This window comes from Manis javanica, chromosome 2 (genome assembly GCF_040802235.1).
Source record: "Manis javanica isolate MJ-LG chromosome 2, MJ_LKY, whole genome shotgun sequence".
Lineage (NCBI taxonomy): Eukaryota > Metazoa > Chordata > Mammalia > Pholidota > Manidae > Manis > Manis javanica.
Window position 1 is genome coordinate 4,964,447 of NC_133157.1, and position 24,495 is coordinate 4,988,941.

General features: G+C 58.8%; 1 protein-coding gene across 7 annotated transcripts in view; it reads left to right on the plus strand.

The window, feature by feature from the left end:
• The window catches only part of FAM78A (family with sequence similarity 78 member A), a 26,862-nt gene extending 7,895 nt beyond the window's left edge, over positions 1-18,967 (plus strand). The window contains exons 1-3 of one of the 7 annotated variants that reach the window (XM_073222653.1): positions 2,743-3,285; positions 3,869-4,924; positions 15,896-18,967. In XM_073222653.1, coding sequence (XP_073078754.1) covers positions 4,602-4,924; positions 15,896-16,424 — 852 coding nt within the window. In that variant the 5' untranslated portion in view covers positions 2,743-3,285; positions 3,869-4,601 and the 3' untranslated portion in view covers positions 16,425-18,967. Of the gene's footprint in view, positions 1-2,742; positions 3,286-3,390; positions 4,925-9,059; positions 9,454-13,235; positions 14,700-15,895 lie in introns of those variants that run through there. The other 6 variants (XM_017655911.3, XM_037007901.2, XM_073222658.1 and 3 more) reach the window with 6 other exon arrangements.
• The last annotated feature ends 5,528 nt before the right edge of the window (positions 18,968-24,495 follow it).

Genomic DNA, 24,495 nt, shown 5'->3' on the forward strand with positions numbered 1-24,495 from the left:
CAGGCCTGTGTCCTCACCTGCAGAATGGGATGAGGGTGGGACCTAGGTCCTGGGGCGTGCAGTGACACACAGCAAGGAGAGGCCACATCCTGCTCTGTGTGCAGACTTGGGGGACTCCTGGCTGTTTGGGCTGCATGGAGTCATGTTTCTACCTCTGATTTATTGAATGACTTCGGGTTTTCATGATCTCTCTGGGCCAACAAGCCCAAATTGAGGGATTTTGTCCTCCCACTGACCACAGTTTGAGCTCCTGACTTGCCATGCTGAGTTCACCACCCCCGAGTAGGGGCTGGGGCTGTGCATTCAGACCCCTCCTCTTTCCCATTCGCTGGTGACTTCATGAGCCCCGGTGAGGTGAATGGGTTGGGGGACTGTGAGTGTCCCTGTGGTGCTGGGCATGTCTCAAATGTCCCCTTCCCCTATTCTGCAGACGCCAGTGCCTCACACGCTTGTGGATGTATCATGGGCCTTTCACATATGCTGAGACAGCCGTGGGTCTGTGCCCAACACCCACGGGGCTCCAGAAAATGCTGATCAGGACGGAGGACTGTGTGGGGAGGCAGGAGGGCCAGAAGGCCTAAGATTTGGGGAAGCAGCCAGAACCTTGGAGGGCCTCTCAGGAGCTGTGACAGGGCAGGTGCTTGTGAGCCCAGTCTGTGCAGACCTCCTATTTGTCAGGGGACCCTGAGGGAACGCTCCCCAGCTCAGAGCCTGGCAGACAGGGGCACGACACCACCTGGGACCTCCCCCTGTGGAACTTGCCCAAACTAGCCCAAGACAAAGGACTATAGGGGGTGAAGTGAAAGGGGCAGGCCTGGGGCTGAGGTTAAGGGAGTGGGGTCTCCTATTTGCAAGAACCCTCCCCCTGCAGGCACCAAGCACCTCTTCCAGTGGGACTTGCTGGAGCCAAAGCCCCCTAGGGGTCATTCCATCCAGGTGCAGAGGGGCTGGCCCCAGCAAGGGAGGGTCGTACCTCGGGAGGAGGAGATATGTGGGCTTTGGACTTGGCCAGGGGATCCAGACCCCAAAAACTCACTGTCTCCTGTCCGCGGTCTCTGTGCAGCCCACCTCCAGGGCCAATGCTCATGCATGTAGTACCTCACACACAGTGGGTGCTTTACCAACATTCTCACAAACCCAGGCTAAGCCCAGGGCCACAGGCTTTGAGAGGATGGTCCCCAGTAAATCATCTCCAGGGCCTTGGCCACTTAGAGAGCAGGTTAGGGCTCTGGACTCTGTCCTTTTCAAATGAGAAAAATGTATAGCTTGGCACACGTTCATAGAGCGCCCATGTCCTTGTCACCAGGACAGTATCCCTGCCCTCGGGGGACACCCTGGCCAGTGGGGTCTGTTCTGTTCCAGGCACTGGGGATGATGAAATGCCAGGTGGTTTATGACATCAGAAAATAGTATCTGATGGCAAAGGAGGTGTTGAAGGTCACACGGTGAGTCCCTGAAGAGCAGAATGTTTTTGGGTGGGGATCATGTTCATGGCAGGGAGAGGCTGCTGCGGGGCAGAGCCCAAGGAAGACTTCTCCCCAGAAATGGACATGTACCGAGGGCCGTTAGGAGACCTGTGCTGTCAGGTTCTACTGTGTGGCAGTAAAGAGGTCACGAGGGCCACCCTGCCCTGGTCTCAGTCAGCAGGACCAGGAATGTTACCTACTAGCTGAGATTGGAAAGGGACAACCCCTCACTAGGCTGGGTGAGGGCTTCTGGTGGTAAGCAGGCTGAGGGTAAAAGGCTGCTTCTTGCCTGTGGCCTGGGCCGGTGCTGGTATGCGATACATCACTCAGCCCTGCTGAGCATCCCTCAAGCAAGAGACCGCCAAGGGGCCGGAACCCTCTCCCAGGCACTGCTCACCCTGGCACTCGGGATGAGCTGGCTTGGGAGTGGCTGGAACTATGGCCCTGTACCCTGTGGCAGGCACCTGTGGAAGTCAGAGTCATGGTGCGGCCTGGGGTCGAGGAGCATGGCTCTAACATGGCTGCCAGGTTTTCTGATGTCACAAACCACCTGGCATTTCCCTGGGTGATGCATTGCAAGGTGCGGGTGGTGCTACTGGCTTGAGGCAGCCTGGAGAGGGTTCCTAGCTGTCATACCCCTGTCTAGGGTCAAGCCCCTTTTGAACCTCAGACTTGGAGGGGTGAGGCAGTCCCAGCTGGGACCCCTGCAGGGCAGGGCCATGGCAAGGCTCTGGGTCTCCCAGCTTTGGGTTCTCCTCCTCTGAAATACACCTAACACGCCTCCCTACACAGGGGGATCCCGTGGTGGATGAGAGGAGGAGGCTTGTACAGCATTTATCACAGCTGACCCCCAACAGGTCTGACCATGTGTCACGTCAGGGTACCAGGAGGCCCAGGAGGAAGGAGCAACAGGGGCCCTTTCCCCCAGCTTCTCCCCCTCCCTCCACCTTCCCAGCCCTGGAGCCCCTCGGAGCCCCTGTACAGTTTCCACCCAGCCAACTGCTCTACCGCGTCAGAAATGCCAGGGCGGTGCAACCCTCCTCCCCGTGCCCTGAGCTCCGGAAAGCCTGCCCAGTTCAAAGGGCACAAGCAGCTGCCCACCTGGACCCTAGGCAGAAGCCGAACTACACTACCCAGAATTCTCGTGGCGAGCCAAAGAGGAAATGTCGTTTGTGCAAGGGGAGGCTCGGCTCCCCAAGAAGCTGCAGCGAGAGAGCGAGGGGGGCAGAGGGGGAGAGGATTACCAGGGGGAGGGCGGGCTGCGTGCGGGGAGCGAGGGTGGAGAGCCGGGCGGGCGGCGAGGAGGCGGCGGCACCCGCCCGCTCGCCGCCGCCGCCTGCGGTCCCGCATCTCCGCAGGGCCGGCGAGCAGGCGGCGGTCCCTGAGTGCGCTGCGCTTCGGCCGGCGGCTGCGGGCGGACGCGGGGCCAGGCCGGCGCAGGGGCTGAGTTTCTGCAAAGTTTGACCTGGTTGCCTTTCCGATGCTGCAGCAGAGCGAGGCAGCACGGGGCGCGCCAGGCGGCTGCGGCGCGGCGGCGGGGCCGAGGGCGACCGCACGCTCACAATGATCATAAAATAAAGCCGGCGCACTGGGTGGGGACGAGGGAGCCCCGAGCCTCCCCCTCCGCCCCCGGCCACCCCCAGCAGCCCCAAGCTAGGAGGCGGTGGGGGCCGGGGGCGCTCACGCCTGTCCCAGACCCCAGTAGAGCCAAAGGACACAGCCAGGGGGAGTAGGGGGGGGCGCCCGAGCACGCGCCCGCGGCTGGGACAGGGGCATCCGGAGGGCGGCGGCCGGGCACGCGGAGCGGCCCGAGGGGCAGGTGAGTCGGCGGCGCCGCCCGGGTGGGGGCGTGCGCGCCAAAGTTCCCCGGCAGCGGCCAGCGCGCCCGACGCGCGGGGAGCCGGGGCCGCTGGGCTGCCGAAGGAGACAGGCACCCGCCGCGGCGAGGCTGGGGTGCGGCGCCCTCCAGGGGTCGGGGTCCAGGCCCGGCAAGGCGCGCGCGCCCGACCAGGCCGGCCTGCAGGGTGGCGCTGAGCCCCGGCCGGGAAGCGGTGCGGGCCCTGGCGGCGGGCGGGGGGCAGTCCGGTCCCGGCAAGTCCACGCGGTCCACTGCAGTGCCCGCCGGCCGCCTCCCCAGTTCGCCCCCGGGCCGGGCGGGTGTCGGAGGAGATGTCACCGGCGGCAATTATTCGCTGGTGCGCGCGGTCTTGCGGCCGCCGCTGACGGGGCGGGCGGGGTGGGGGTGCCGCCGCCTCCGGGGAGACCGCCCAGAACTGCGCCGTCGGCTCCGCAGCCTGCGCCCCGCGCACACGTCGCCGCCCCGCGCGTCCCCCGCGGCAAAGTTCGGTTCAACTTGGGGGCGAGGCGGGCCCTGACGCCCTGTCCCTTACACCTCCCACCAGGTCCTCGGCGGCCGCGGCGAGCCAGGCGCAGCCCCAGGGCCCCGCGCGGCGGCGGCGACAGCGGCTTGGGGACAAGGCGCGCCCGCGAGTGGGCGCCGACGGGGACCCGCGCTACGCCACGCTCCTCAGGGACCCCGCGGGCCGCCGGAGCCCGGCGCTCGCCTCCTGGAAGCCGCGGGTCAGCGCCCGACCCCGAGGGCGCCCGGACCTCGGCGGCTGCACAGAAACTGCCGTTCCATTGATTCGGCCCCGCTGGGCGAGCGGCCGGGTGCCTGTGCCCCGGACGCGTGCGGAAGGCACAGGGGCAGGAAGTCGTCCGCTGCGGCGAGGGTGGCGGCAGCGCCCAGGGACGGAGCCTTCCTTATTTATGTGTCTGCCGGCATTTGCCTTCTGCACCGAAGACTTCAGGGAGCGTCTCCGTGCTGCGTTCCCCGTGGGTGAGGCACAGAAGGGCTGGATGTCTGAACAACATGATCACCCATTAACTTCCAAACTTTTCTTTTTACCATTTTAACCCAAAGAATACCGGTGATTTTTGTCCACTGCTAGCAGGAGAAGAGAGAACCTGGGGCTCTTGAAATGCAGCAAAATCCTTATTTATAAACAGGCCTGAAGTAGTGATATGCGACTCCCCTCTACTCAGTGAATCTTCTATCCTATGGATATCGGCCCTTAGATTTGAGACTGGAGAGCAATACTGTCTGCACTGGGTCTGGCAGCCTCCATCCTCTCAATGCCCAGTTTCCTCTGGGACTGCTGGCCCTCCCTGGAGATCAGAGCGGTACTGTGTGCCATGGGCTGTATTCAGAGCATCGGGGACAAAGCCAGAGTCTTCCGGGAAAGTATCACCGTGATTGACGTGAAAGCCTCTATCGACCCCATCCCCACCAGCATCGATGAGTCCTCCAGCGTGGTGCTCCGCTACAGGACGCCCCACTTCCGCGCCTCCGCCCAGGTGGTCATGCCGCCCATCCCCAAGAAGGAGACCTGGATAGTTGGCTGGATTCAGGCATGCAGCCACATGGAGTTCTACAACCAGTACGGGGAGCAGGGCATGTGAGTACCGTTTGGGGAGCTGCTGTTGGGGGACAGCTTGGAGGCCTGGGCCTGGGGGTCAGGGGCCTAGAGAGGGGCCTGCCAGGGCCAGAGGGAAGCTTTAGGCAGATATGCATGTGGCTTCTGAGTCCTCCTTGGCCAGGTGGCCTCCTAGAAGGTTGGCCTCTGTTGATTCATATTGGGGTCATGAGCTTCCCTCCCCTTGGGTTCCGGGGTCCTTCCCTGTGAGGTGCTGAGAAAGCAGAGGAACATGCCACCAGGTGCCTCTTTGGCAAGGCTGTCTGGGGTCACTCGAGAGGCTGCGGCTTGGCCCCCAGGCTCAGGCCTCCACAAGCACACGTGGTGGATACAGGCAAGAACAGCCCTCTGACACTTCCATAGTGATTTGTGGGCGGCTTTGTGTTGGGCCTGAACTCGTCTCTGACGCTCTCGGATGCACATCAGGACTTGAGGGTGCGCTCTGCTGCTCCTAGCAGTGTCTGGCCGGAGAGGACGGCTTGCTTTAGAAACCTGGTTTGCTTCGCTGTGCAGGGTTTTCTCTCTGGGAGGCAGAAGGCTGCTCTATGTAGACATCCAGGGTCAGCGTCCAGAAGGCTCCCATGGGGCCCTGATAGCCGAGAGGAGCCCACAGGCCCCTTTGCAGACTGGTCTGCAGAATGTTCCCGGACAACGCAGATCTCGGTGCAGGACACTGGGCCCCTGAGACTTCTTTCTGGCATGTTCCCTGATCCCCCGATTCTGGGTTGTCCTGGGAGTGTAAAGAGCAGCAGCAGATGCAAGGGAGACTTAGCTGGCCTAAGACAAGGCAGTGGAAAGAGCTGGTTCCCAGCCCCAGGTCCCTTTGAGAGAGTGGGACCGGCCCTGCGGGCAGCCTCCCAGCTAGACACCGGTGAGCAGCTGTGGGCAGTCCCAGAGCCTGTCTCCCAGCATCTACCCTGTATAGAACCCGGTTCTGCAAAAAAGGAGTAAGGAGGAGAGTTTCCCCAGAGTTGGAACTGTTTGCAGATTTAAGAGCATCCCAGGCCTGAAATTAGAGGGGGTGGGGAGGGGATGGAGGGTGGCGGGACACCAAGTCCTGGGGCTTCTTTATTTAATGCCTCTGAAGTTATAAGAGAAACATGAGGATCATGGGAAAATTTCAAATAAGAGAGGTGCATGCAGAGCCTCTCTTAACACTCACCAGTTCTCCGTCAGACGGACTGCTAGGCTCAAGCCTTTTCATTCTCAAAAGCAGCCTTTAATCCAGGCTGGAGGTTGCCTCTCCATTGCAAGAAGGGAAACGTGAATCTTCGTTATATGGTCTGGACCTTTCCTAAGGAGCCTTAAGCCTGAAACCTTCCTGGACTTTGCAAGTCATGCAGGACAATTGACAAGACACACATGTTTTTCTAGGGGTTTTAGGCTAAGCCTGTTTTCTTCCCTGAAGAAGTAGGGAAGGCAGAAGGTCCTTTGGAACGTGGAAAGATGCGAGGAATGTGGAAAGGGGCGCATTTCTCAGGGTGGGGGAACAGGCCTGGCCTGGCGCCTCAGCTGCCCAGTCTGTGCACAGTGCCTTACAGAATCCGCAAGGCCTTGTACTCCATTCTGTGGCCCAGAGTCCGTGCAGGCACTACTGCTGGAGGCAGTCTGAGGCGGGAGACCTGAGATGGCGGCCGTTCTCTCTCTGAGCCCGTGCTTGTTCCTGATTAGAGGAAGGCACCTAGACTGCAGTCAAGCAGAGCAGGGTGGGAGTCCAGGCCCTGCCACCTTCCAGGGTGTGACCATAGCCACTCTGACCCTCAGTTTCCTCATCTGCAGATTGGGGCCATAGTCCTTGCCCCAGGGCTTATTGCAAGAATTAGTGTGATGACCAGCACTTAGGGCAAGGAGCTCTGGTCTCTAACGTCACACTGTGGTGATTATTCTCAGACGAGGAGGCAGTGATGGTGTACGTAATGCGCTGAGAGTTGTGGCCGAAGCTATAAAATTCAGCAAATGTACATCCCTCCTGGTACCGAATTCTCCCCCCAGCCCAGGGCTTCCTCTTTTATACAGAGCTCAGTCCCTGACTGTTAAAAACAGAGTAAGTCATGAATGATTTGAGTTTTCAAGTGGTTAAAGGCCGTTTTCCTTTCTCTCTCCCCGCTTCCCTTCGTCCCTCCCTTCCAGGGGCGCCTCCTTCAGAGCAGGGCCCTCTGGGCCCTGCACACCTGAGTCTTCCGGGGCCAGAAGTCCTAGCTGGGGTGGGACCGGCCCCAGAGGAAGGGCTGTGTGGCTCCCGGGGTGAGGCGGCGTGGCGTGGTTCTTCATGGGCTCTACTCCAGGGGCACAGTGACCCGCCAGTGCTGGCTCTGGGGCCTTGGCAGGTCACCTTGAGGGTGTCCGGCATGTCATCTGTCCATGGGGATAAGGACAGAAGTCCCCGTAGACAGCTGTGAGGCTTCAGTGAGAGAGCAGGTGTCGGTAACAACCCTATGGCTGAAGTGCCGAGTCCGAAGCTACTCGGCTTATTAGTAATCAACGAAATTTTCTTAAGAAACTGAATTACTGAATAGCAGGCTCCTCAAGATGGTGCCTCTGGTCCACGGGCTGAGCTGTGTTTGGCCGGTGCCCCTGTGCATGAGGAGGCCACCGAGAGAGCCTGGTGTCTGCTCCTTGTTGGCGGTACACAGAAGCCCTTACATGTGACGTCAAAGGCCCTTCCCCAGACAATGCTTTTCGGTATTTTTAAGCCTCATGACATGGAAGAAATTGAGGAGCGGGGAGCCGGTGGGACCGACCAGAGACCCCAAGCCCCTGTGTGCTGTAGGTTCTTGATAACACCCCTAGTCTCCACCCACTCGAGGCCAGCAGCCGCCCCCCACCCCCGCGACAACCGAAAATGTTTCCAGACACTGCCCACTGTCCCTGGTGGGGGGTGAAGTCACCCCAGGCTGGGGGCCACTGGACTAGACCCAGACAATTCCAACCATTACAGTAAGACCCACATACTGGGCGCCAGTGGCCAGGGGTGGGAGCAGCCAGGTGGCAAAAGGTAGGTTAAGGCTTCTGTTCTTTACAAACAGGCTTGTACTCAAAATATTAATTCCAAGTACTTAACCAGAATCCATAATACCCCCAAATGTAATCCCTGCTGGAAATTAATCTCTAATCCAGGAGGAGAAGTTTTTAGAATGACAGTCTGGGTTTGAGACATTTGAAGGCGCCCCGGGAGTACCCGACCTTTACCGGCGAGAGCTAGGAAATGGTGAGCTTCTCCGAGCTGGCGTGAGAAGATTCTATATGGTTTTGGGTCCAACCACATTGCTTTAAAAGTCAACCCCCAAACTGTCGGAGACATCTGCCTCCACAGCCTGTCCCCCGCAATTCCTCAACCGCCACCTGTCAGCTGGCACAGTCTTCTAAGTGACAAGTCACAATTTCTCACCCGTGTGGGAGATGCTTCACGTCGTCCTGAGTTGGCCCTTCTCTCAAGTCCCCTGGGAATCTGGCCCAGGGCCAAGGCCAAGCCCAAGATCAGTTTCTGCCTCAGAATTTTGCCAAACGGCAGGCTGCGGTGTGAGCAGAGGAGAGCAGCCCCAGAGAGTTCCTCTGGGTTGGCAGTGCCACCTGCCCACACTCCTGTCCAGCACGGTGTGGACCCCAGGGCCACTGTGCATGGCACTTCGGCCTAGGGCCAGTTCCCCAGCCTTTCTGAGGCTCCTGTTCCATCTGTGCAGGGGGGAGAGTAGCCCTTCCCTCAAGGAGAGCTCAGCCCAGGGCCTGGCATACACGAAGCCCCCACCTGTGGTAGTGACCAGCCACCCGAAGGATTCCTCGTTGCTGCAACCCCACCAGTCAGCTGCTCCCTGCTCCTGGGTGGGGCTTCACAGAGCCACCCACAGTGACAGCCTTGGGCCGCGAGACCTCCGAGGCTTTTTCCAGCCAGCACTTGGGGTGACCCCCGCTGGGCTGGGAGAGGCTAGGGGAGAGCACCAGGCAGGGTGGAGGGCCCTGGGCCTCAGGCCGCGGGGAGCTGGGGCTGGGGTGGTGTGCACAACTGCCTCGCCCGCCTCTGTCGTCTCCCAAGGACCTTGTGGGGTCCCCACCCCATGAAGAGCCAACGGCCTCTGAGCCCTGAAGCTACTTGCAGGGCAGCTTGCTGTGCTCCGGGGAGTGCTGGCCGGGCTGGGGGGCCCAGCCCTGGGGACCACGTGGCCTCTTCCTGCAGCCGCACAGAACAATCGAAGACACTGCTTCCTCTCTGCCGCCGGAAGGTGGCCTCCCCCCATCTGCCGGGCTGTGGTGAGGCGAGGGCAGCGTGGCGGGCAGACGGAAGTCCTGGTTTCCAGGCTTTGGGGTGGGAGGAAGTGGGGGGGCCTGCCCGGCCCGAAGAGAGCTCCCCGTGGACCAGCCCCGGCCAAGCGATGGCTCCAACTTTACCTTCCGAGGGCTGAAAACAAAAGCTGGCTGCTCCCAGAGACACGAGAAGGCACCCGGCAGCCAGGCGGGTCAGGGACATAACAGATCCCGAGATCCTTTTTGTTTCTGCTGATCAGATCTGGGTAAACGTAAGAAAGATCACTAATGCACGGTGCTGGGCAGGGGAAGTGGACAGCCACACACACTGTTTGTGGGGGTATCATCTGGCAGCTTCTCGAAAGTGGGTTTGTCTCTATCAGTTTCAAATACACACGCCTTTCAGCTCTGTTGTCCTGCTGGGAGTCTGCCTTCCAGCCGCAGTGGGCACCTGGTTGGGTGCCTCGCATGCAGGAGGCATACAAAAAAGAATCCACTGACAGGCTACTTGACAAATGCCTGAACAGGGAGGCAGCGCGCAGGGATGTGTGTGTGAGGAGCTCCTGTGCTGTTCGCAGCCGCAAGGAGCTGCCGTCGGGCGGGGCGGAGGGCTGGTCTGTGCGCCTGCAGACCTGTGCGTGCTGTTTCACCAGGGCAGGTGGGCTAGAGGGCTCCCCCGTGGGAAGAGGTTACCACCTGATGGCATTTTCTTAAAAATGTTGTAAAATATGTAGGGGAGGAACCCATTTTTTGTTAAAAACAAAGCACTGAGAGTGGACCGGGCCGTGTGTCTGTGCGGTGAGTGACGTCAGCAAGGAGGGCAGGCGCGGAAGACGCGGCTCTTGTTTCTCACTTTGTATGTTTCTCTATGGCTTGTTTTTTTTTTTTTTTCAAACAAGCTCCGCTTTTATAACTACAAACTAAAGTCAAACAGGCATGGGGGGCCTTTCTGGGGCTGTGGCCTGGGCAAAGGAGGTGGGGGGAGGACGACGTTGGGCCCCAGGAGTGGGGTTTGTTTGGGGGAACCCTGGGAGCAGGTGGGAAGGGCGGTGGGGGGGACACCCCAGCCCCTCCCTTGGGAGGGCAGGTGCCTGGTGACCCATCTGGTGGGTGGCTGCACAGGCAGTGTGGTTTGGAAAGGTACGCTTAAGCCTCAGTTGCTGTAAAATTGTAGAATTTTACAGAATTTGAACTTTTTGCAAATTATGCAAAACTGTAAAAGAAAACTGGGGACAAGATATGATAACTGCTAAGTGCCTATTTGGCCCATGCAAGGGCATCGGACCCAGGGATGAGCGGATGAGTGCCAGCCCTGGGCAGCCCTCCTGCCCCCGAGCCTCAAATCCTCACCTATAAATGAGTGTCTTAGTGCACCTAATGGGCACCACTGTGGGACTTGAAATAACAGCAAGGTGGACTCATTTAAGCCTAGGCATAATTTTAATTTAAAACAATATATTTATTTTAATGTATATTAGAAAAAATATATATATACTTAGCATATCCAGAGGTGTATCTTAGGAAAAAGTAAACTTGAGTTTTTAAAAAAGTGATTAATGTTAAGGAAAAAAGTGAATAATAGTATAGGAGGCATGCAGATAGGACTGAAATGACGAGAGACAGCAATCTGGGGAACTCTGAGCTGGGGTGGGCTGGGGCGATGGGGCTCAGGTGCAGGACTCAGAAGGCAGTCAGAGCTCTCTGACATTCGCCACGAGAGGCAGGGGCCCACAGGGGTGCAAAGGGCCGTGCATGCCAGGGCTGGCCCGGGCCCAGGTGGGCCTCTGGTGTGGCTGGACCAGGGCTCTTCCTGAAGCAGCCAGGAAAAGTGTGCCCTGTGGCCCAAGGTCCCAGAAGGGCGAGTGCCACCCCTCCCCGCTGAGGCATCTCTGGGTCTCTGGGGTCCCTGGTCGCCTTCACCCTCCACTGAGAAGCCCTTGTGCTGAGTCACCTCCTGGCTGGTGGCTGGGTCTAGAGTCACTGGGGGACCCTCTGCAGCTCCCATGGGCACCCCTCAGCACAGCCCCAACCCCTTCTCTGGCCTTCGGGGAAGGCCTTTCTTCTTTGGACTCAAACTTTTGGTCAGCTGTGCTGCTCAGAGTCTGTGCACGTGCGCGCGTGTCTATGTGTGTGTGTGGGGGTGGGGGGGACACAGGTCCGTGGGAGGCCAGCGGGTAAGAGCCTGTGCGTGTGTGCATGTGTGTGCTGGAGCCACAGGGTAAGAGCCCACTCAGGCTGTGGGTCCTGCCTGGCAGCTTTCCAGTTGTGTGGCCTTGAGCCAGGCCTCTAACATCTCCAGTGTCCTCTATAAAACGTGCCCCTCGGTCTCTGCCCTCTGTGAAGGGTCAGGGCAGGTTCTCTGGCGTGGGCCCAGAGCTGAGCTACGAGTACTGCTGACTTGGACAGGAGGGGAGCACTGCTGCCCCTGGCAGGAGGCCTGAGACAGGAGGGGCACAGCCGTTAGAGGAACAGAAGGGCTGGTGGGTCTGGAGCCTGGGGAGGGTGTGTGTGTGTGCGCGCGTGTGCATGCATGTGCACATGTGCCCACTTGTGCACAAGCATGTGGGGCCCTGGCAACTGCATTTAGCTTTAAGGGACATGGGGAGCCATGGAAGGTTCAAAAGGGTTAGAGGAAGGAATAGTGCTATCAGATTTCTATTTTTAAAAGATTACTGGGGCTTCTGGGAGGAAAACCCTGCAGAAGGCAGGACTGGAAGTTGGTTTCTGGCCAGGGTGAAGGCAAAGGAGAAGGGGTCAATCTCGAAGTGAGAGGGAGAGTCAGGGATGGTGCGGGGTGTCTGGAGGGCATAGGGCCTCTGCCATTGCTGCTGACCAGGGCCTGCCCACCTCTTTCACGGCTTCATGGCCAGCATCAACGGCAGGTGCTCTGCAAACATAAGTGGCAGGTGTTCTGCAAATGTTGGTGAGTGGGTGACGGATGGAGAAGGATGGATAAAAAGGAGCAAGGGTACTGAGGGAGGCTGAGGAGTCCATTCCAGATATGATGCAAGGGGCCTGGCTTCAAGCCCGGGTCTCCCTGCTCTCCTTTGGGTCCCCACACCTACAAGGACCAGGGCAGGAGTGTGACAAGCTGCTTCCTCAGCATGTGATATGGACCGTGGGGTCCCGCTGGGCCCCAGGCTCAGGAGGGTCACTCTCATGGTCCAATGCTCTGCTGTTGCCATGTTGAAATTAATTTTTGAACAAGAGATCTATATGAGGTTGGACACGCATACACTGGGGGCTGGAGGGAAGGTGGGATCAAAATCTGTGAACTTGAGGCAGGAACACGTACATTTGCACTTATTCACAAAATCCCCATCTTCCAAATAGACCGCTGACTGGGCGCTTGTGTGTGGGCATGGCGCTGGGGGCCTTGCTTATACCTTTTGGTGGCATCTACCCATCAGAGCCTGCATTGTCCCGGCCATGCAAACTGGGAGAAGGCTCAGTATACCTGGGGCCAGGGGCCAGCTTACTACCTCTCAATGCTGTGGAACTGGGCCTTGAAGCCCAAGGTCATCCCAGAACAAACAGGAAATCTTAGAGGAGGCAGTAACTGTGTGTAACTTGTTCTGTTCAGAGCATGTATGATCTGAAATCTCAGAACAAAATGGTCTGAGATAAAAAAAAGGCTTCAGATTACATCAGAGCTGGCAAATCCATTAGTGTCAGAGGTGCACCTTTAACTGTTTGTGCGTCCCTCCGGTGGTCTCTGGAGGTTTCCGTGCATTGCTGTTCACTGTGTACCAGGTGGTATATATCGACACATTTCATCACAAGATTCTTGCAGAAACCGATCCACAGGTAACTGATGAGAAGATGGAGGCTCAGAGGTTGCGACTGCATCAGTGCTTGCAGCCCAGCTGGGACCGGGTCCAGGGTGGTTTGTGTCCCCCAAAGCCGAGCCCTTAGCCATGCGCCCTCCCCAGGTGGGACGGGCCCATGGGGATCAGAGGCAGCCATGCTGGGGCTGGTTCTGAGTAATGCCAGCTCGTGAAGGCGGTCCCTGTCTGCTACTGAGCCAGGGCAGGGGCGCTGGGGGGCTGGGGGAGGGAGGCCCCACTCCTCAAAACATGGCAGCTCTTAGGAAGCGAAAGGGGGCCAAGGAAAAGCCAAGGTCCTTTTGCACATTTGCTTTCTGCTTTTTCGAAAAGGTCTTGCAAGCAAGTGTAACCAGCGGAGGACAGCCTCCTGAACGGGCGTCTGGGTGCAGGTGGGGCCGAGGCATGTTCTTCTGGGCAACTCAGGGCAGAGACCCCGGCCCCGGGGCCCACCCTGAGGGGAGCCCAATCAGCAGGCTCGCACCTCTTAGCAGCCACCCACTGTGGCCTGGGGGGTCCTGGGAGAGCCCAGCTCCTGGGAGCTGGGGTTAACAGTCTATTAGAGTTTTATTTTTGGATTCAGCTTGTTTTGCTGCTAACTATCAGTGGGTCATCGCCTTTAGAAACACAAGGCCATCTGAGCCGGTGCCCAGGCCCCCTTGGAGACGGCCGAGCTCAGGGCCCCAGGCAGGAAGTGACCTGCAAAGCAGGTGTTACCCTAATTTATGTCCTTTTCAATGAAATAAATGGAAAAAGAAAGATAGCAAGACCACATTTATAATCATTTGTCCTATAGTGCTCCCCAATCTGCTAATGGCTATCCTTAAATAATGCATTTCAGTAGAGAAATGTGTTTTTTTTATTGTGATAAGATATATGTAACATAGAATTTACCGTTTTCAAGTTCAGTGGCATTAAGTACATCCAGCTTGTTGTGCATCCATCTCGAGAACTTTTTCATCTTCTCAAACTGAAGCCCCATGCCCCCCAAACACCCACTCGCCTTTTCCTCCCCCAGCCTCTGGCACCTGCCATCTACTCTCTGTCCGCGGGAGTCTGACCGTGCTGGGGGCTCTCGTCCGTGGAATCTTACAGTATTTATCCTTTGGTGTCTGACTTATCTTACTTAGTATAACGTCTCTGAGGTTCATCCATGCTGCAGCCTGGGTCCGGATTCCCTTCCCTTTGAAGGCGGACTAGTACTCCTTGGTGTGGGTGCACCCCACCTTGTTTATCCGTCTCCCACGGACGGGCACCTGGGCTGTTGCCACCCTCTGGCCGCTGTGAACGGTGCTGCTGTGAACGGGGATGCGTTTTGTCCAGAGATGTATCCTGGAGAGCTTATACCCACGTTTATGGCTCATTCAGGTGTGCAGAGCGGCCTGAGCTCTGGTGTCACAGGTGCCTGGGGGGAAGCAGCACTGGGCAGCAGCGGGTTGTCTGGCTCCCAGGCCCCACCATTTAGCCACATTACCTTGGGAAAAAGCCGCCAACTCTGGCTTCACTTTCTCTGTCTGTTTGGTGGGGGGACATGATTGTTGATGAGTCTCCGTGGGGTGGGCTCCCCAGATGCTCCTGTGCCCCCAGCCACATGGGAGCAGTGCCCCCCGGGCAGGCTGGCTTTGTCCTCTGCCTGCGCGTTAGGACTACAGCGATGGCAGCGACGACAGGATGTACCTCTTCCTGGCCTTCACGTACGTTCTGCCTGCATCCTCCCGTGAACCCCGCAAGGATGTGTGACAAGTTGGGAGCCCCGGGGGGGCTGAGACCTTGCCCAGGGTCTCATGCCAGTTGGGGGTGGCCGAGGCTTCCAGGAAGGCCTGTGAGGTTCCTGCGCCCCAGCTCTGGACAGCCCCACTGTCTGCTTTGCCCCAGGAAGGCTGGGCCTCCAGCAGGTGAAGGCAGAGGGCAGGTTCCCAGAAGGCCTGCAGCAGAGCCCAGGGGCCAGTAAAGCTGGTACCAAGCTGGGGCTGAGCCACATTCTGAGGTGGGAGCTGCTCAGGCTTTGTTAGTTCTGCTCTCTGAAGACAGGAGCCAGCTAGGCGGGAGCAGGAAGAACGGGGTTGTGGCGGAGGTGAGGAAGGGGCCTGGTGGCTCCCAGAAGCCTCCTCTGGCGCTGGCTGTGAGCGGACGGCTCGGGGCTGCTGGTGCCCATGCTCCCCGCCCCAGCTCTGGGAGGAAGAGGCCAGTTGCACCTGCTTTCGTAAGTGAGGACACTGAAGCTCGGAGAGGACAGGCATTTGCTGCAGGTCCCGTGCTGGTCATTGGAGGGGCTGGGAAGCATCCCCAGATTGCTGACAACACAGCCACTGGGCTTGGAAGCCTCCTGTCAGCCCCTGAAGTGAGAGAAAGAAATTCACTGCTGCCTTGGGGATGTGTGTGCGGCAGCGGGGCTGCACCAACCTGCATCCCTATCTGGGTCCACCATAATGTGTTGTGGCCACAGAGAGCCCCCAACAGCAGCCTCTCGGAGCCCATGGCCGCCACCCTAACCAAGGTCACGTGACTGTATGTGGCTGTCCCGCCAGTGGCTGGGACATGGAGGGTGGACGGCACAGACACAGCAGGCTCCCCATTACCTTAACCACCACCAGGCCTCTCCAGGTGGCACATCCCCTCAAGGGCAGGGGCAGCTGGGGCTTCCTGAGGCCCAGCCAGGATTCAGTCCCATCTATAGTGGTGTCGGGGGTGGACTGATTTGATTATTGATTCGAGGAAACAGGATGTGGCTTCTGAGGTGGGGCTTTGCCTGGGGGCCCCAGTTGATCTGACGTGATATTGGATGTCTGTTTATTGTCTGGCCTCCTGGGAGGTAAGCCCTATCCATGGACAAAGGGGGAGCGAAGAGCCTCTGGGTGGCTGACTGAGTAAACTGGCCTTCTGTCCTCAGGTCCAGCTGGGAGCTCCCGGACCTCCAGGAGGGCAAGATCGAGGCCATCAGTGACTCGGATGGGGTGAACTACCCCTGGTACGGTAACACCACCGAGACCTGCACCATCGTGGGCCCCACCAGGAGAGACTCCAGGCTCATCATCAGCATGAACGACAACTTCTACCCCAGCGTCACGTGGGCAGTGCCCGTCAGTGAGAGCAATGTGGCCAAACTGACCGACATCTACCGGGACCAGAGCTTCACCACGTGGCTGGTGGCCACCAACACCTCAACCAACGATATGATCATTTTGCACACACTGCACTGGCGTATGCAGCTCAGCATCGAGGTGAACCCCAACCGGCCTCTGGGCCAGCGCGCCCGGCTACGGGAGCCCATCGCCCAGGACCAGCCCAAAATACTGAGCAAGAATGAGCCGATACCGCCCAGTGCCCTGGTCAAGCCCAACGCCAACGACGCTCAGGTCCTTATGTGGCGGCCCAAGTTCGGACAGCCGCTGGTGGTAATCCCCCCCAAGCACCGGTAACAGCCAGGGCGCCCTGCTAGTCAGACTCAAGTAATAATACTGCTCCAGCAAAACCCACACGGACTCCGGTCATTCAGCGAAATACAACCATTCTACCTTCTCCAGCGGGCGGATCTCACTGTGCGACTTCCCCAGGATGGCTTCCCGGTGGCCTCCCCCGCCCTCTCCGCACAGGCTTCTTTTTGGGGAGGAGGGAGGCCCAGCAGGACAGGCTGACCCCACGTTCTCCCTTCCCTGTCCCTTGGTCTCCTTTCCTCTCCTTTTCTCGCAATTTCAGTCATTCACTTGCAACAGACTCCCTGAAACAACTGCTTTTCCAGTTCTTTGTTTAATGCCTCCTTGGGAGGCTGGGGAGCAGGGGGAGCTGGGTGAGTGGTGGCCCTGCGGCAGCTCCCCCTTCGCTCTCCATCACGCGGCCTTATGTAGACTCGCTTTGCCAAACTTTTGCCTTAAGCTGAATTTAAAGGAAAAAAAACCGAAGCAAAGAAAGCAGGATCTCTTTTTCTACTGGGCTTTCCACTTGCCAGAGGTGAGGGAGGGGGCTGGGCAGGGAGGAGAGAACCTCACGGGCCCCCTGCTGTGGTCCTGGGGGAAGACAGGGCGCAGATTTAGGTGCAAAACCAGCTGCTCATTCTTGTTTCAGGAGAAACAGCCACGGACTCTGCCTCGAGAGGCCCTTCCCATGGCCCCAGGTAGATCCCCACGCCACCTACCTGTGGGCCAGAGCCGTGGGCTACAGGCGGAGCTGCGGGCGTTCCTCTCCTCTCCCTACTTGCAGCGCCCCCTTGGCTTGGCGTGTCTGGGAGGGGCCAGGGAGGTCACCGGGCTTCACGGAATCATTCGCATCCCAGCCCTCTGCACCATCCACAGCTGGGCCCGCCCACACTGCTGAGTGTGTGGCTTTTCCTTTTCTAGCCACACCTGTCCCAAACACCTGGCGGGCCAGCCACCTTGACGCAGCTGTGGTTTAAATGGGAGGAAGCACTGTGCCTGCCCGGCTGCTCCTCAGGGACGTCCCTCGCAGGTGCTCTGGGCAGGGCCACCGAGGAGTCACCTGCGGCGGGTGGTCTTGGATCCAGGCAGGCTGGGGAGGCAGCAGGCAAAGCCCCTCCTGCGGCTTGTCCTCAAGGGCGTAAACCAGGGCCCAGGGCTGGGAGATTAAGTGGAGTCAAGGTCAGTAAGCACGGGAGCCTCTCTGGAGGCTGGTCTGGGACAACGTGGCTAGGCTTGGGGACCACCCTGCCTTGGGTCCTGGGCCCTCTGGGGCCCCAGGACTTGGTCCTGAGCTACACCGTGCTTTCTTAGCAATGTCTAATTTGAAGGCTGCTTGTGGGAGCTCTGGGAACACCCCAGGGACACCCCCTCCTCCAAGCTCACCAAGTCCACAGTACATCACCCAGGCCCCACATTCGAACTAATAATAACCAAGCACAGAAGATTGTCAGATAAGAAAAATAATCCATTTCTGCTGCACATGAGCCACTTGTAGGAGTCCCAGGGACAACGTGGTAGGGCATGGGTCACCTAATCCTTGCTGGGCTCCTTGTCCACATAGCACTGTATCTATTCAAGGGGTGCTTATCACCGAGGCTGTCTCTCTTGAGCCCGGCCCTGATGGGAGGCCTGCAGCTAACCCGGAGCAACTGGACTGGAAACAGCTGTGTTGCCGGCCGTGAGCGGGGTGCTTGGGGAAACCCTGTCAGGCCAGGGACCTGCCCCCTGGGAACGGCCGGTTGCCCTCCATGTGTGCAGAGTTCCTGCTGTCCAGGGAGGCCACACCCTCGAGTGAGGGGAGCCATGGGTTCTGACTCCACTTCCGGGGTCACGCGGGAAGGGGCCAGGGTTAACCTGTTCCGCTGCTGTGGACGGGACCTGGCCTCCTGATGGAGTGGCCCTTCTCTGCACTCATGTCTTTCTTGCTAAAAGGGAGAAAGGGGCTTGGGCAAGGGGTCGGGAAGCCGGAGCTCTGCTTCTGGGCCGGGTCATCACCAAGGGGTTCTCCCTGGGGTGGGGGCAGGAGTAGGCAAGAACAGGAAAGGGTACTCCCGAGCTGTTCTAGGGGAGAGGTGCCTGACACTGCACATCCAGGGCCAAGCCCACTGTGCCCACGAGGGGAGCGGAGCTTCTCCGGCCGCCGCCAGCTTGGCCTGCTGCACGCCTGGCCCCCAGCCTGCCTCACTCCCTGGCTCCTCCCGCCCTCCCGTCCCCTTTCCTCTCTGCCCCTCCTGGCCTTTCTAAAGATGGGGCTGGGAAGACCCGGAGAGGCTGCAGGTCTGGCCAAGGACACTCAGCTTAGCTTGGGTCTGGACCCCCAGCCTCCTGCCTCGTACCAGGAGCACAGACCCCAGTCTCTCACCTGGGTCCCCGGTCCCTCTAGTGTCCCTGGGTGCGGACACACTCCAGCAATAAGGATGTGGCGAGTACTGTGAAACAAACCAGGGCACTTACCAGGAGGCCTAAGACTCTTGAAGACAATGTAAAATGAACCTTTTTAAAAAAACAACAAATGTTCAGAAAGAGAAATAAAATGTAATTTTAAAGTAGGCCTGCCTAGGATCTGGATGTTTCTGAAGTCGTGGATCATTCTGGGGTTGACAGCTCTACTTCTGGCCACAGGAGTGAATGTATTTGGTGGGTGGGTGGGTGACCAGAGCCTGGGGGGTCTGGTGTAAGGGAGAACCCAGGAGGAGGTGGGCCACTTCGTTGGTGACTTCCCTGCTGCCTGCAGCTCTGGGACCTCAATCCTGGCCCAGGGTGTCCCTGGCCGGTGCCCCGTGTAGAGGGGCCACCAGGGTTGGAGGTAAAGCTGGGACGAGAGGGCAGCTGGACTTTTTGGTAACATAGAAACCCATACAACAAGGGGGTCAGTGTTCAGATTGGGCCCTTACCCATGGGCGCAAACCTGTCTTCATGTGGAGACATAGCTGCCAGGACAATGCCAGTCGAGGACATGGCTCTGTCCCCTGCCCTTGGGCAGCAGCTGATGAAAGCAGGTCGTGTGCGGTCAGCCCTGATAGGAAATACTTTCTTCTGATCAGAATTTTCTTCTGAAAGGAATGGGGGTGAGGATGGAGGTCTTGGAGTGGGTGTGGGCTCTGAAGGTGGACCCTGCAGTCAAGGCCCTCGGTGTGAGGTCTGAGCCCCACTCACCTTGCATGGAAAATGGGGGTCCTCCCATTAGCTGCTTCCTGGCTGGTGTGCTGTGAACACACTGTTCTCTTTTGGTTTCTGGGTTTTAACTCCTTGAATTCTCCGGCAAACTGGGTGTCACTGTGTGAAATGTCACCGTTTCATAGATGAGGACACTGAAGGGCAGCAAGCGCTGAGAAGCCGCCCAAGGCCTCCTGCGTCTGGGAAGAGGCAGGGCCAGAGCTGGAACTGGGGCCCCAGAGCCCACCCCTGCCCCTGGGTGCACGCCCTCGGCCTGTCGCTGCAGAGCACACAGTCAGGGCTCAGTACGCGCTGGTGGCTGTGAGGAGGGCCCATGCCTGTGGCTCTCTCCACCCTGGGCTCCCGGGCAGGAAATGCCTTCCTCCCCTGCAGGAAGGGTCTGTGCAGTGGGCAGTTCTCCCAGTGCCCCAGGGGAGTGGGCTCATTCCCTCTGAAGAGGGGCTGCCTGGCCGGCTGCAGACCACGGGCTCATCCTCTGGGTGAGTCGAGGCCCCTCGGCAGTGCCTAGGACGGACAAGGGGCCCCCATCCACTCTGGCATCGGGGACATGCTTTCTTCTCTGGGTTTCCACGTTGCAGCAACCCAACAGCATCCTGCATCCTGTCTCCTGGGTCTGAGACACCAAAGCAGGAAATTGCATAACAGGCCCCGCTGGCCGTTCTCCACCCAGATGGCTGACGGGTGGAGCAGGTCACTACTGCGGTTTGCTTTCAGCTGTGGAGTCGGTGCCTGAGCTCCGCCCAGGAGAGAGCCTGGGGTGTGAGCACCGTGTGTGTGTGAGCAGAGGACGGGTGCAGGCCTCGTCTAGGGCGGGAGAGGACTAAGCTGGGCCCCGGGGGGGCGCAGCCCCAGCGCTCAGGCACTGGAATCCTCACGCCGACAGGCAGCTGGGGAGCACGGTCAGGAGGCAGTGTGCATCCAAGGGCAACGTTTGGGACATGGTTACAAGGAAAGTGGATTTCAAGTGGCGGTCAGTGACAGTGGAAGCCCTCCAGCTTCTCAAGCTGACAGCAGGTTAAATTTAGACATCCCAGACTGGATGAGACACAGACACCAGGGTCAGCTGGGCCAGCTGCCATGGGGTCCCCTGTGGGAGCCGGGGCCCAAGAGGGCCACCTGTCTGCGCTGGGCAGTCAGCCACTGGCCCCAAGACGTTTGCTGGGAGACCCCCATGGCCTGCCTCCCACCTCTGAAGTCACTTCTTGGTAGAGCCCAGCCTCTGCTCTGGACTCTCACTCACTGTAGGTTAGGTCTTGAGGCCAACCACGAAATCCCCGTTGGGTCCAAGAGAGAGACAACCATAGTGGGAACTGCAGAAAGGCGACGGCTGGGGACACTCTCAGGCCCCTGGACATTTCCAACAGCCCAGGTGCTCTTTCTCACCTCTGCTTGGCTTGTCTCTTGGTCATCATCTATCCTGCCTGGGTGGCCCACAGAACCTGCTTCCCTCCTGGCTGGGGTCCAGGCACTGCACTAAGGCCGACACCGTAGGCAGTGGCAGGTCACTGTGCACACACCCTCCCTGATAGGCTCGTCCAAATCGCCGGCGCATGACCACTTTGTGCCAAGAGGCACAGCCAAAGAGCCGAGCGCTGCAGCACCGCCGGGGCCCTTTCCTGTCACCAGTGGCACACACCCAGTGGTTTCCCCTTTTATAGTTGAGGAGAATGACCCTCAGAAAGGGCCTATAGACTTGCTAAAGGTCACTCAGCTGGGAAGCTGCAGAGCTGGGCTAGTTTCCAACAGTGTCTTTTGAACCCGTGCTGGCACCGCTGTTTCAGCTCCACTGCCCCCTGCTTCCCACACCCCAGTTCCACCCAATCGCCCAAACTGGGCCTTCGCCAGCTACAGTGCTGAAGGCCCCTAACGTGCCGAATGCGAGTCGTCAGCAGCTGGTTGGTTCCCAATGACGGAAATTATTGAACGTGAGAAAACATCTGAGCGAGAGAGCTCTGTCTGCGCCTGTGTCCGGAGAGGCTAACCCACACCGCCGCCGCGGGTGCGGCAGAAGCCAGCCCAGCTCCCGCAGGCAGGGCCTCCCCGCCTGTCCCTGCAGACAGGACCGCGGAGACAGGATTAGCCCCCCATCAGCCCGAGCCCAACTTAGCCTTAAGGGCTGTGGCCCTGGTCCATATTTTATGGCCCCTTCTCAATCGGCTAGCGAGGCGCGGTCAGAAGCCCTGTGCTATTCTTGGCGGCCACTTGTCTTGCTGAGTGAGGTCGGGCTGGCTGCCTGACCTCGCATGCCTGAGTTTCCTAGTGTGCACGCCGGCACACGCACACCTAGCCCGTCCCCCGCGTCCAGCCCCAGGACAGCGTAGTGGTCGTGCTCGGTGTTAAACGTGCGCACGTGCTGCCTGAGAATGACCGTGCTGACCCAGGGTTATATCACGGCCCGGAGACCTTTCTTTCACATGGTTAAAGTCTGCAACGTCCTGACAACAGCATGTGGGTATTTAGTATTCTTCGTGTGCTCCACAGATACATACTGAGGGCCAGCCAGTCAGCCAGAGAAGTGTAAATTTTTTTCTACAGCTTTATTGAGGCATAGTTTCCACATCACACAATTCACCCGTCTGAGGTGTGGGATTCTGTGGCTTTCAGTATATTCACGGAGGCGCGCAGCCATCCCAATCTGGGGATATTTTCATCATCAAAAAGAACGCCTGTACCTCTTGGCTCTCGCCCCCCCCCCCCCCAGACACCAGCCCTCAGCGCCCGCCCAGCTGCCTTCTGCAGGTGCCCGCTCTGGTCACTTTAGGTGACGGGATCCCAGCGTGGGGCCCTCTGTGCCGGCTCCTTTCACTCGGTGCTGTGTTCCCAGGACTCATCAGCACTGGCTTGCTGACAAAGGTGCTTCTGACCGCGTCCTGCGTGTGAGCACTTGCTTGGGTGCTGGCGCAGCAGCAGCTTGGAGCACACAGTTCCGAGGAGAAGACAAAGGAAAAGTGACAAAGAAATAATCAATGGTGACAGTCCGCAGAGGGCAGGAAGGGAGACACAATGGCTTGGACGGGTCTGGAGGGTCGGGAAGGCTTCCCCGAGGAGGTGGCCATTTAGCAGAGACCTGGGAGGACAGACCTGTGCTGAGCGAGGAAGCAGCAGCCGCCTGGCGTCTGTGAGGAACTGAGCGGGGAGCCAGGGCCTGGGTGCAGAGATGAGCCTGGTCGAGGATTTCAGGTGTTTTAGGAGCAAGGCAGGAGGGCCTGCCGGGCTCTGTGTGGGCTCAGGGTGCCAGCCCTGCCTGGGGTAACCACGAGCAGGACCGGGGCTCTGCGGACGGCGCCCCTCACTGGCGGACCAGGTCTGTGAAAGATGAGTCCGCGTTCCTGCACGTCAGTTCTCTGGGCTCCCGGGAGCTGCGTTTCCTGTTGCTTCGAGGTGGCAGGAGAGGGTCCAGGGAGCCCCTGGGTTTGCGGGCCGGCTCCGCCCCTCCCTGGCGGTGTGACCCCAAGCAGCAAGCAGGTAACCTGTGCTCTCAGGTCTTGTTTTCCTCCAGTGGGGAGGGGCTTACCTCATAGGATTGTGATGGGCACTTGGTCAAAGGTCAGCTGATACAAGGCACTTGCCGCAGGACCTGGCACACAGAGCTTGGGAAATTTGGGTTTGTAACGCTGGTGAGCTTCTGAGCCTGTTTCCTAATCTGCATGATGGGGCTACAGGGCTTTCCTCGTGGGAGGATTCAGTGGCATCACCAAGCACAGTTCTTAGCACACGCCTCACATTTAGGCACCAAATAGGTGTTGGCTGTTATTGATCTTGTAACTGGATGCTAACTTGGTTTTCTTTTCTGCCCTGGTTTCAGCTGAGGCATGGGCGGTAAAAAAAAGTACCATCGGTGCCACCCTGCACCCGAGCTCCTGTTAAGGCCACCTGTGCTTCCTATGCCAAGGGACAGAGCAGCCCCAGGGCCAGCATTTATCCAATCCCCACTCAGGGGTGTAGGCGAGGCAGGGTGAATGGGGCAGGACAAAGGCCACCCCGGGGGGCTGTCAGTGGACTGCTCCTCTGGGCTGGCTGCCTCCCTCCAGCCCCTCCCACTGCTGCGGCCTGGCTGAGATGGGCAGCCAGGAGCCCCTGCAGTCCTGGCCAGCCTGTCTCTGTGTGCTCCCAGCAGGTGCTTCAGGCACAGTTAATGCTCACCACTGTCACTGATGTTGGAAACTGTCCTGAAGAGCATGCTCTTAGAGATGCACATGGTCCCGGGGTCAGAACACTGGCTCCACCGCCTGCCACCTGACTTGCTGGTCACCCTCCCTGGGCACCGTCAGCATCCTTAGCTGAGCGCAGAGGGTGTGTTATTTATCATTGTGATAACATACACACAGGACTTTCCATCTTGCCCATGTTTAAGTGTGCAGTTAAGGGCATTCACACTGTCAGGCACCCCTCTCCAGAGGTCTCTTCAGCTTCCCCAAATGGATCTCTGTCCGTTAAACACTGACCCCGTGCCCCTCCCCCAGCTGCTGGCACCCACCTTCTCCTCTCTGACTCTGTGGACTTGATGGCACTGGGGCCCTGGCTGAGGGGCTCACGCGGTATTCGTCCTTCCATGGCTGGCTTACGTCACTCAGCCTCACGACCCCCAGGCTCATCCACATTGCAGCAGGGGTCAGAATCTCCTTCTTTTTCAAGGCTCGCTGCTACTTTTCATGCATTTCAGTCTGAGGCTGTGGGTCCCGACTACCCAGAGACACCCCAGGATTCCAGCGCAGTCCCTGCTGTTCACAGTGAGGTGTCGATACTCAGGTCAGTTTTAGAGCTGGGCAAGAAGTCCACGTGTGGTCCACTCTGCAAGATTTCTCTCCCGACTCGTTAAAGTAATAACATTCCAAGTGCTTACAGAGAAATTTTCCTCATCCGGCGAATTCACTTATCTGGAAAACGTTATTTTCCACAA